Source organism: Rhinoraja longicauda, chromosome 11 (genome assembly GCF_053455715.1).
Source record: "Rhinoraja longicauda isolate Sanriku21f chromosome 11, sRhiLon1.1, whole genome shotgun sequence".
In the NCBI taxonomy this organism is placed as follows: domain Eukaryota; kingdom Metazoa; phylum Chordata; class Chondrichthyes; order Rajiformes; family Arhynchobatidae; genus Rhinoraja; species Rhinoraja longicauda.
In genome coordinates this window covers 51299095-51311368 of record NC_135963.1, presented here as the reverse complement: position 1 = coordinate 51311368, position 12274 = coordinate 51299095, and the positions used below count along the sequence as shown (strand labels likewise).

The 12274-nt window shown below is 45.1% G+C and overlaps 1 protein-coding gene across 3 annotated transcripts in view; it reads left to right on the top strand.

The window, feature by feature from the left end:
* The window catches only part of cdc14ab (cell division cycle 14Ab), an 83243-nt gene that overhangs the window by 23730 nt on the left and 47239 nt on the right, over positions 1-12274 (top strand). For all 3 annotated transcript variants that reach the window (XM_078407700.1, XM_078407701.1, XM_078407699.1), the window contains exons 6-9: positions 1759-1825; positions 4867-4929; positions 5450-5537; positions 10820-11050. In XM_078407700.1, the coding sequence (XP_078263826.1) occupies positions 1759-1825; positions 4867-4929; positions 5450-5537; positions 10820-11050 (449 nt within the window). The remainder of the gene's footprint in view (positions 1-1758; positions 1826-4866; positions 4930-5449; positions 5538-10819; positions 11051-12274) is intronic.

Here is a 12274-nt window from a genome sequence, read left to right as displayed (position 1 = left end):
GAGTAACAGCGGGACAGGCAGTATCTCTGGTGAGAAGGAATGGGTGATGTTTCGGGTCGAGATCATCATAAAATCATAATCATACTTTGTCAGCCAAGTATGTTTTGCAACATACCACAACTCCCACAGGAATCTCGGCAGGAGTTGCTAGATCAGGTTTTTTTTCTGCAAAGAGACACAACAATTCCACAATCTATGCTTAAACTTACCGATAACGTGTATTTCCACAAATCCTGTCCAATTCGCAAGTTTATTAATCACTTTAACCTTATAAAGCCCAGCATAACTTGGTGTTATTTCAGGGATTGTAAAGTTGTTGTTAGTGAGGAATAATCATAATCATAATCATTCTTTATTAGCCAAGTATGTTTTGCAACATACGAGGAATTTCATTTGCCATACAGTCATACCAATAAAAAGCAACAGAACACACAAAATACATTTTAACATGAACATCCACCACAGTGACTCCTCCATATTCCTCACTGTGATGGAAGGCAAAAAAAAAAGTTCAATCTCTTCCCTTCTTTGTCGGGGGCCTCGAGCCTTCCGTTGACTCCCGTAGTCAGGCCCTCCGTTTAGGGACGATCAAGCTCCTGCATCGGGGGGGATGGGGGAGAATCAGCTCCCGCGTGCTGGGTGATCTGACCCCGAGTCAGGGCCGGTCGAACCTTCCGCGTTCTTTGGAATTACCCGACAACAGTCTCTACCCAAGACTGCGAGCTCCTCAATATTGAAGTCCGCAGACCGCAGTTGGAACGTCAATCCCAGGCAAAGGATCGCACGCTCTGATGATAAGTCCACAGCCCCGTGGTTAAAGTCAGTCCCGAGCAAAGCCTCCAGCTTCATGATGTTAGGCCGCGGAGCGACCGGAGATACGATCCGGAAAACAATCGCATCTCCGGCAAGGTAAGAGATTGAAAAAAAGTTTCCCCCGACCGCCTCCCCCACCCTCCACATAAAACATAGCAGAGAACATTAACACATACTTTTAAAACACATTAAAAATTTTAAAAAAGACGGGGAAAAAAAAGACTGACTGTTGGCGAGGCTGCCATCGCGGCGCCACCCGGTGGTATTTTCTTCGGAGATCCTTCTTCAGACAGAGTCAGGGGAGGGGGAAACGAGACATGGAAGTGTTTCAAAGAGAATGTAAGGTGTGAAAACGACAGATCACAGCAGACGATGATCAAGGGAATGTTGGCTGAGGGGAAGGTGACAACGAGGCATACAGTAAAATTAAACAGGAGGACAGTGAAACTAGTTGTTAAACTAGAGTAGCGGAGGGAAGGAGAGAGAGGAGAAAGCAAGGGCTACTTGAAGTTGGAGAAATCAATATTCATACTGCTGGCTTGTAAGCTATCGTGTATACGGGTGTAAACCAGCATTTGCAGTTCCTTCCTATACATGTTTCACTTGAATCCTTGTTTATAACAACTAAAGGTGTGATTTTGCCTTTCTTTCTGCCCACTCCTGAGGGATGCCAAAAAGTGATTTTAAATTAGTCATGATTTACTGAATGTGAAAAAAAATTGTAATTCAAATTACATTTTAATTAAACCCTGGAACCTGTTTCTTATTCTCTTCCACCCCTCCTCAATCCCCCAATGTGCATACCTTTCTCCCACCTTTTTCACCTTTCTCCCACCTTTGTGACCTTTTTCAATATATTCTTTGCTGGGTACTTGACAAGTGGTTACTTGGTAAATTGTTGATACACTTTTAAAAGAATTTCATGCAGTTTTTTTTGTTTTGTAGAGATGCTTCCTTTGGAAATTCCACCTACCATCTAACCATTCTAGATTGTTTACATGCAATCAATCAGGTAAGTGATCCATTTATTTAAGTACAAATTACTTTATTTACATTGATTTACTTTTTTATTTTAATTTTCTTGTGATGTGATCAGCAAGTATTTAAAGAAAAATATTTGCCCATAAGTAACTTTAGAGATACAGCACGGCAACAGGCTCTTCGGCCCACTGAGCAGCGCCAACTCGCGATCACCCCATGCACTAACACTATGAGTTCCTTGTGTTCCTCCAGCACTTTGTGTTTTACTCAGGATTCCAACGTACGCAGTTTCTTGTGACTCCATTTTAATGATCAATGGGTTTGATAAAACCAGTCTGAGTGAAAAATCAGTCTTGATAAAGGTTGAATTGTGGTTCCAATGCTTTTCTCTTTCCTTGCCACAATTGTGTGCCTCACCTACTAAGTTCCTATGGAAGTGAAGCTAATCTTCAGAATTTAAAGCATATATTTTACTATTGTCTATACTCCAGACCCAAAGTCATTCAAATCTCAGTGGTCAAAATGCAATGTGTAGACAATGCCTACTCTTGTCTCTGTTCAGAGACTGAACTTCAAGTCATTGTTGACTCATTCACCCAAAACTTTTTGAAGGAGTTTATTTGAACAAAAAACTGTACCCAAGAACAAGAACCAGGAAGTTATGTTGTAGCTTTATAGAACGTTGATCCTGCCACATTTAGAGTATTGTGTATATTTTTGGTCGCCCCTTTACAGAAAGGATTTGGAGGCTTTGGAGACAGTGTAGAAGAAATGTACTCGAATGCTGCCTGAATTAGAAGGTATTAGGTATAAGAGATAGAACAATTCAAGTTTATCCAATCTGGAGCATCAGAGGTCGAGTGGAGCCCTGATAGAAGTATATACAATTAGGAGGGATATAGATTTGGTAGACAGTCAGAACCTTTCCCCCAGGGTGGAAATGTCAAAGACTAGAGAACACAGCTTTAACGTCAGAAGAGTCGAGTTTAAAGATGTGCAAGGCAAGTACTATTTTGAAACACAGACTGGTATGTGCCCGGAATGTGTTGCCAGAGGTGGTGTGGAAGCAAATACAATGGTGGCATTTACATAGGCACATGGATACGAAGGGAATGGAAGGATATGGGTCACGTAGAAACAAGGAACTACAGATGCTAGTTTACAAAAAAGACACAAGGTGCTGCAGTAACTCGGCAGGCCAAGCAGCATCTCTGGAGAACATGCGCAGGTGACCTTCCAGGTCGGGTCCCTTCTTCAGACTGATTGTAGCGGTGTGGGTGGGGTGGGGGGGGAATAGAAAGCTAGAAGGGAGAAGGGCCAGGACAAAGCCTAGCAGGTAATTGGTTGACACAAATGAGGAGGGCTTATTGATAGGCAGATGGTTGGACAAAGGCCAGAGATGAAAAGGCAGAAGGTATGAGACAAAAGGATTGAAGAGTTGCAAATTGTGAAGTTAGAAGGAGGGAGAGGCGAGAAATATGTGCGAGTCCAGGTGAGGCACAAGGGAGGGAGGAGGATTAATTTGCTTAAAATAATATTTGGCCATGAAGTCTCTTCTGATTTTTGTGGTGTTTGCCCATTGTACTGGGCAGTTCAGAATAAATTAACACATGCATGAATCTTGGGGGCTGTGGTCTCAAATGCCAACTTTTTTTTTGTTAGAAGGGATTAAAATATTATCAACTGATATTGTATTGTAGTTGGAAGTACTTCTAAAGTCCAAGCACAAATTGCTATTAAATAAATTAAATGTTCCGTTTGAAAATTGATTGTTTTTTGCATTGAAATGTTAATCTAAATTATAGGTTTTAGTCTATAGATAGAATAATTAGTCCAATGCAAGAAGCAAATAATCCACCTTTTGGAGAAAATTGCTTTTTAAAATAGTTATAGATAAAAACAGGGAGTTAAAATTCTGAATTGGGGCAATTTTGGGGTGGCACAGCGGTAGAGTTGCTGCCATACAGCACTTGCAGCGCCAGGGACATGGGTTTGATCCCGACTATGGGTGCTGTCTGGATGGCGTTTGTACATTCTCCCCGTGGCCGTGTGGGTTTTCTGCGAGATCTTCGGTTTCCCACACTCCAAAGATATACAGGATTGTAGATTAATTGGCCTGGTATAAGTGTAAATTGTCCCTAGTGTGTGTAGGATAGTGTTAATATGTGGGGATCGCTGTTTGGTACGGACTTGGTGGGCCGAAGGGCCTGTTTCTGCGCTGTATCTCTAAACTAAACTAAACTAAACTTTGATGATGTTAGACAGGAACTTGCTAAAGTTGATGGGAGTACATTGTTTGTGGGCAAAGGAACATCCCGAAGTGGAACGATTTAAAAAGTGTGATGGCGCGTGTTCCCTTTAGGCAAGGCAGGTGGGGGGAATAAGGAAGCTTGGATGATGAGAAAAATTAACGCTCTGGCCAGAAAAAAGGAGGGATAGGACATGTACAGGTAGATGGGATCAAGTGTATCCCTGGAGGAGTTTCAGGAACTGAGGAGCATGATTAACAAGGAAATCGGGAAGGCAAAAAGGGGGTGAGTGATAGCTCTGGCATATAATATTGAGGAAAAACCTGAGGAGGAAAAACCTGAGGAGCAACTTTTTCATACAGAGGGTAGTAGGTATATGGAACGAGTTGCCAGTGGAGGTTGCTGAGGCAGGTACTATAACAACACAAAAGATATTTGGGCAAGGACATGAATGGGAAAGGTTTAGAGGTCAAACGCAGGCAGGCAGGTAGGACTAGGGTAGATGGGGCCTGTTGGTCAGCATGGGCAAGATGAGTGGAAGGGCCTGTTTCCCTGCTGTATGACTTTGACTATGTAATTGCTGTAAGGGAACAAATTGAGAGCATGTTTAAAATTTCATGATATAATTTTTTTGCTGCACTTGCATGTTTTTACTGGATGATGGGTGCATATTAAAAACTCAAATAATTGTCAGGCTGGTTATAATTCTTTCACACTTTGTGTCTGATTGAGAACTTTGCTTGGTACACTTTTAAATTGTGTGTTTATGTTCATTATTTTTGAACACGTGCTCAGAATACATTTGATTCCTTTTTGTTTTCAGGCTTTGCATCATGGCTTTCTTAATTTTCAAAAATTTGATGTGGATGAATATGAGCACTATGAGGTAAGTTGTGCCCCTTTCCTATTCTGTAGAAAATTCATATTATACGAGATTAATACAAAGTAAATTAGAGAATTAATTGTGGGTGTAATTTATGAAAGGATACAAAACCTGCTGCTGAGGTCTGGCAGTCTGTTCTTCAGATCCTACAGACAGAAGGATTATTGGTTGATAATCTGTTTTAATTTTGCGGTTTCACACTAACTGTGCCTCTTCTCTCATGAATATTGGAACATTGCTCTAAAATCTCAATTGCTTGCGTATCTCATCACACTGGCTGCAGAATAAATGGAAGCCAGTGATCCTATAAAAAGGACATACAATTATCGATCTTTCACAACCACATTATATCCAAATCATTTTGCAGCTAATTATGTACATATGGAGCTTGGCTACTTGTGAAATATGACCTATGTATAAATATGATGGACAATTTTTAAAATCTGTACATACCTTCTACTCGTATGAAATTTGGGAGGATATTGCCTTAGTTTTGTTCCTGATAAGCATTTCTTCTCTGTAGCGTGTTGAAAATGGTGATATTAACTGGATCATCAATGGCAAATTTTTGGCCTTCAGTGGACCGCATCCAAAAAGCAAAGTTGAAAATGGTGAGGCAAATAATTTAAAGCGGACTTTAAGATTTTATTGGTTTACTCAGTACTCCATGCTCAAATTGTAAATACTGTTTTGCAAATTAATGTATATTGCTCAAGCTTGACTTCATTCTTCAAACATTTTTTATTGTTACAGTGCGCTTTGGTATTTTTTAAAGGACTACTGTTTGCAGGTTGAATATGTAATGAGAGGCTGGTTAGAATTAATGTTGATCTCATGGGAGCAGGCCCTTCTCTCCACAATGTCTGCTGAAAATGATGCCGACAAATACTTAATTGCTTACGCATAAACCACATTCCCCCATTCCCTGCATATCCAAATGCCTATCCAAAGGTCTTGTAAATGCCACTAACGAATCTGCCTCCACGACCGCCTCCACGACCACCTCCAGCAGTGCATTCTAGGCACTCACCACCCTCTGTGAAAAGTAAACATGTTCCGCACATCTGCTTTGAACTTTGCCCCACTCACGTTAAAGCAATGTCCTCTGGTACGTGATATTTCCATTCTGGGAAAAAGATTCTAACTGTCTACCCTGTGTATATGCCTCTTATAATTTTATATATCAGGTCTTCCAGTGTTGCTGAAAAAAATAATCTACGTCTGTCCAATCTCTCCTTGTAGCTAATACCCCTAGTCCAGGCATCTTTATGGTATACCTTCTCTGCACCCTTTCCAACGCATCCATATACTTGCAATATTGAGGCAACCAGAACTACACGCAATACTTCAAAAATGGCCGACCCAAAGTCCTATAAATAGTATAAGAAAATAACTGCAGATGCTGGTACAAATCGATTTATTCACAAAATGCTGGAGTAACTCAGCAGGTCAGGCAGCATCTCGGGAGAGAAGGAATGGGTGACGTTTCGGGTCGAGACCCTTCTTCACATCACAGGAGAAAAACTAGTGACGGACATTTATTACAAGCCCACCGACTCGCACAGCTATCTGGACTACACTTCTTCCCACCCGGTCCCCTGCAAAAAGTCTATCCCCTACTCCCAATTCCTCCGTCTACGCCGCATCTGCGCCCGGGATGAGGTGTTTCAGACTAGGGCTTCCGCCGTTTTTCAGAAAATGGGGCTTCCCCTCCTCCATTATAGATGAGGCTCTCACTAGGGTCTCTTCTACATCCCGCAGCTCCGCTCTTGCTCCCCATCCCCCCACTCGCAACAAGGACAGGATCCCCCTCGTTCTCACCTTCCACCCCACCAGCCAGCGGATCCAACATATCATCCACCAACATTTCCGTCACCTACAACAGGACCCCACCACTGGCCATATCTTCCCATCCCCTCCTCTCTCTGCGTTCCGCAGAGACCGTTCCCTCCGCAACTCCCTGGTCCACTCGTCCCTTCCTACCCAAACCACCCTAACCCCGGGCACTTTCCCTTGCAACCGCACGAGATGCAACACCTGTCCCTTTACCTCCCCCCTCAACTCCATCAAAGGACCCAAACATTCTTTCCAGGTGAGACAGAGGTTCACCTGCACCTCCTCCAACTTCATCTATTGCATCCGCTGCTCTAGATGTCAACTTATCTATATCGGCGAAACCAAGCGCAGGCTCGGCGATCGCTTCGCTGAACACCTGCGCTCGGTCCGCATTAACGCAACTGATCTCCCGGTGGCCCAGCACTTTAACTCCCCCTCCCATTCCCAGTCTGACCTCTCTGTCATGGGCCTCCTCCAGTGCCATAGTGAGGCCCGCCGGAAATTGGAGGAGCAGCACCTCATATTTCGCCTGGGCAGTTTGCAGCCCGGTGGTATGAACGTCGACTTCTCCAACTTCAGATAGCTCCTCTGTCCCTCCCTTCCCCTCCTCCTTCCCAGAGCTCCCTCTATCTTCCTGTCTCCACCTATATCCTTCCTTTGTCCCACCCCCGACATCAGTCTGAAGAAGGGTCTCAACCCGAAACGTCACCCATTCCTTCTCTCCCAAAGTCCTATAAAGCTGCTTCCTGACTCTTATACTCAATATTCCGATCAATGAAGGCAAGCATGCTATATGTCATCTTTACCATTCTATCTACTTTGTTGCCACTTTTGAGGGACCTGTGGACAGACCCCAAATTCCCTCTGACCCGTGGAGTTATGCAGTGATCTGTGCTCGCAGCTCTGCTGTTTGTGATATATATAGATGACTTGTTCGTAAACGTAGACGTTTTGGTAAGTGTTTGCAGATGACACCAAAGTTGGCGGGGATGTGGATTGTGAGGGAGGCTGTCAAATTTTCCTTGTTACATCAATGCTCTGAATTATCATGCTATTAATTGAAAGTTTTCCACTTGCATTTGACCTTCCAAAGTGCAATTCCTCACACTTCCTTGGGTTAAATTCCATCTGCCATTTCTCTTCTCATATCTGTAGCTGGTCTACATCCGGCTGTATAGTTTGATTTTAATTTACTGGACCAGACTACTATTATCAATTTGAGACTTTATCAAATACCTTACTAAAATCCACGTGAACAGCATCCACCATTCTACCCTTAATTGATTCTGATTTTTAATTCAAGTCGGATAAACTGATATCCAAAAGGTAACAGCTGAAGAGAGATGCAAAGAACAGCAGATGCCACCTTCCTGAGCAAAACACAAAGTGCTGGAGTAACTTAGCAGTCAGGTAGCAGCTGTGCAGGGAATAGATAAGTGACGTTTCTGGTGTGGACACTTCAATCTGAATTCAATTTAATGCAAACCGAAGTTGGGCTGCATTCGCCTGCACTCACAGAATCTAGCTGCCCGTTGCTTCTACCATGTTGAATTTATCAATCGGTTGCTTGCTATTCAAATTTGATATAGATTTTAAATCAAGACTACATATTAGCTAGAGCTTGTACTAAAAAAATACTAAAATTCCCTCTCTTGTAACTTTGTCATATTGTTAATTAAACATTAAGACACATGCAACTTCCAGTAAATTAATGTTTCATTTATGATTGACTCTTTTTGGGCAATAGGTGGCACTGCAGCTTAAATATCTGTATTCAGTATTACCAACTGATCATTTGTTAATGCAGATAACCGTTGTTATAAAGGGCCAAGAATGGGGGGGGGGGGGTGAATGGTGTCCGTTATTGCCATTTGTACTCTGTACCCGAGTACGGTTCCGCTGCAATCGCACTCCGTGAAAAGTTGTTTTCAGATACAAAGTTCTTTTTAACAACTAAAATTGGATTTTTGTCACTGCAAGCTAAAAATACCTTGCAGACACAAAATGCTAAAGTAAGTCAGCAGGATAGGTTGAAAAAATGGAGGAAATGGATAGGCGACCTTTTGGGTTGGGAACCTTCTTCAGATTTTATTACAGTACAAAAGGCTCTTTGTTACATTGTTTAATAATCATTGCACAAATGTTAATTGAAGCAATTGCTTTGTCAATTTCAATGACCTCCTGCAGTGTAGCCAGTAGCCTGTGTCCTTAAAGAGACCGTGGCGTGTGATTACTGTGGGATGCTCTGTCTCCTACCGAAATCCCTAATAAAGAGGGTAGTCAAGTCAAGTCAAGTCAAGTCAATTTTATTTGTATAGCACATTTAAAAACAACCCACGTTGACCAAAGTGCTGTACATCTGATTAGGTGCTAAGGAAAAAAATGAAACTTACAGTAGCACGCAAACAGTTCACAGCGCCTCCTCAATGAGCCTCAAACGCTAGGGAGTAGAAATAGGTTTTGAGCCTGGACTTAAAGGAGTCGATGGAGGGGGCAGTTCTGATGGGGAGAAGGATGCTGTTCCACAGTCTAGGAGCTGCAACCGCGGTCACCCCTGAGCTTAAGCCTAGACCGCGGGATAGTGAGTAGCCCCAAGTCGGCCGACCTGAGGGACCTGGAGTTAGAGAGGGGGGTTAGAAGATTTTTGATGTAGGGGGGGGAATGTCCATTTAGGGCTTTATACGTGAATAGGAGGAGCTTGAAGTTGATTCTGTACCGTACAGGGAGCCAGTGGAGAGAGGCCAGAATCGGGGTGATGTGGTCCCTTTTACGGGTACCCGTCAGGAGTCTCGCTGCGGCGTTTTGGACCAGTTGCAGGCGGGACAGGGAAGATTGGCTGATCCCAGTGTATAGGGAGTTGCAGTAGTCTAGGCGGGAGGAAATGAAAGCGTGAATGATTTTTTTCTGTGTCGTCGAATTGGAGGAAAGGTTTGATTTTAGCTATGGTTCGAAGTTGGAAGAAGCTGGCTTTTACCACAGCGTTGACTTGCTTATCAAATTTTAATGCAGAGTCAAATATCATGCTGAGGTTTTTGACATGCGGTTTGACTAGGCAGGATAGACTTCCAAGACTGCCTGTTATATAGGGTAGACTGTAATATCTTGGTAAAAGTTCATTTTTACTCCATTTGTCTTAAAAATCTGCATTATAGTAAAATGTACACCGACAGCTTCTGGGGAAATTGTACTCGTGCTTTTGTATAATTGGTGCCAAGACCACAGCTTTTAATTTTAATTTTTGCTCTGTGAAGTAAAATTGCATAAGAATATACGTGGGATTTTGGGTGAGATAAAAGCCATTCTAGGTTTATTTTATTTTCTAGTAAATTAGTGTTTAATCCAATCCTCTATTTTGAAGAAGTCTTGATCTCTGAATATCAGAGGCCTTTATAGGAAATTAGGGGAAAATGGTGTCAATCAATTTTTTAAATACTGTAAATCCTAGTTTTTACCGACATCATTACAACAAAGTTTGGTTATACAGGACTGGCCTTCACTGCCAGGCCAGGTTACCAGTGTTACTCTCCCTGGGACCTTCCGCCACCGCCCTGGCTGTGCCTCCTGCCACTCACCAGGCAGCATCCACCGGCATCCCGGCCATTACCAGGCCTCTAGTCGCTGCCACAACCCCGCTGCTCCCAGGCCATGCCTACCGCCATCATGATCCCAGCCGCGCCTGCCACCACCTCCCAGCCCATGCCTGCGGCGCCAATGCTGTCTGGGCTGCTGTGTTACTCCAGTACTTTGTGCCCTTTTGTGTATTAACCAGCAACTGCAGTTGTTTGTTTTTTACTACTTATACAATGAATATCCCTTACTGAGATATAGCGAACGATCAACAATAACGGACACCAATGCCCCCCATGGCCCGTTATACCGGGGGTTTACTGTATTAACGGAATTGAGGGAGATGTGGGTCGTGCTGGAATTTGTTGCCTCGGTAAAAGATGAATCATGTATCTTCTTGAATGGCCGATCAGGCTGAATGCCTGCTCCTACTTTCTTATGTTGTGTTCATCATTAAAATTAATTTGTGTTTTTTGTTGACAATTTGTAGGTTATCCTCTCCATGCACCAGAAGCATACTTCCCATACTTCAGGAAACATGGTGTTACCACAATCATAAGGCTTAACAAGAAAATCTATGACGCTAAACGCTTTACAGACGCTGGGTTTGAACACTATGACCTCTTCTTTGTGGATGGCAGTACTCCAAGTGATTCCATTGTGAAAAGGTTTTTAACAATATGCGAGAATGAGGAAGGTGCTATTGCTGTGCATTGTAAAGGTATAGACTATGAAGTGATAATTCCATTACTTTTGTAACAGCTGTCATGATTATTTCCGGTAGAAATCGAAGGTATCACAAATTGCTGGAGTAACTCGGCAGGTCAGGCAGCATCTTGGAGAGAAGGAATGGGTCGGGTCGAGACCATTCTTCAGACTGATGTCAGGGGGGGCAGGACAAAGCAAGCATATAGGTGGAGACAGGAAGACTGGGAGAACTGGGAAGGGGGAGGGGAAGAGAGGGACAGAGGAGCTATCTAAAGTTAGAGAAGTCAATGTTCATACCGCTGGGGTGTAAGCTGCCCAAGCAAAATATGAGGTGCTGTTCCTCCAATTTCCAATGGGCCTCACTATGACAATGGAGGAGGCCCATGACAGAAAGGTCAGACTGGGAGTGGGAGGGGGAGTTGAAGTGCTCAGCCACCGGGAGATCAGGTTGGTTAAGGTGGACTGAGTCCCCTGTCCCCCTCCCCCTCCCCTTGTCCCCCTCCCCTTGTCCCCCTCCCCCTGTCCGTCCCCCCCTGTCCCCTCCCCCTGTCCCCCTGTCCCCCTCCCCCCTGTCCCCCCTCCCCCCTGTCCCCCTCCCCCCTGTCCCCCTCCCCCCTGTCCCCCTCCCCCCTGTCCCCCTCCCCCCTGTCCCCCTCCCCCCTGTCCCCCTCCCCCCTGTCCCCCTCCCCCCTGTCCCCCTCCCCCCTGTCCCCCTCCCCCTGTCCCCCTCCCCCTGTCCCCCTCCCCCTGTCCCCCTCCCCCTGTCCCCCTCCCTCCTGTCCCCCTCCCTCCTGTCCCCCTCCCTCCTGTCCCCCTCCCTCCTGTCCCCCTCCCTCCTGTCCCCCTCCCTCCTGTCCCCCTCCCTCCTGTCCCCCTCCCCCCTGTCCCCCTGTCCCCCTCCCCCTGTCCCCTCCCCCCTGTCCCCCTGTCCCCCTCCCCCTGTCCCCCTCCCCCTGTCCCCCTCCCCCGTCCCCCTCCCCCTGTCCCCCACCCCCTGTCCCCCACCCCCTGTCCCCCACCCCCTGTCCCCCTCCCCCTGTCCCCCTCCCCCTTTCCCCCTCCCCCTGCCCCCCGTCCCAGTCCCCCTCCCCCCCTGTCCCCTTCTCCTCCTGTCCCCCTCCCCCCCGTCCCTGTCCCCTCCTCCCACCTCTCCCATTCTCCACCTCTCCCCCTCTAACTTTTGATCATGTAATCTAGACTGATGCTGAAGGTGTGCTGAGCAGAATGAGAATTGTGT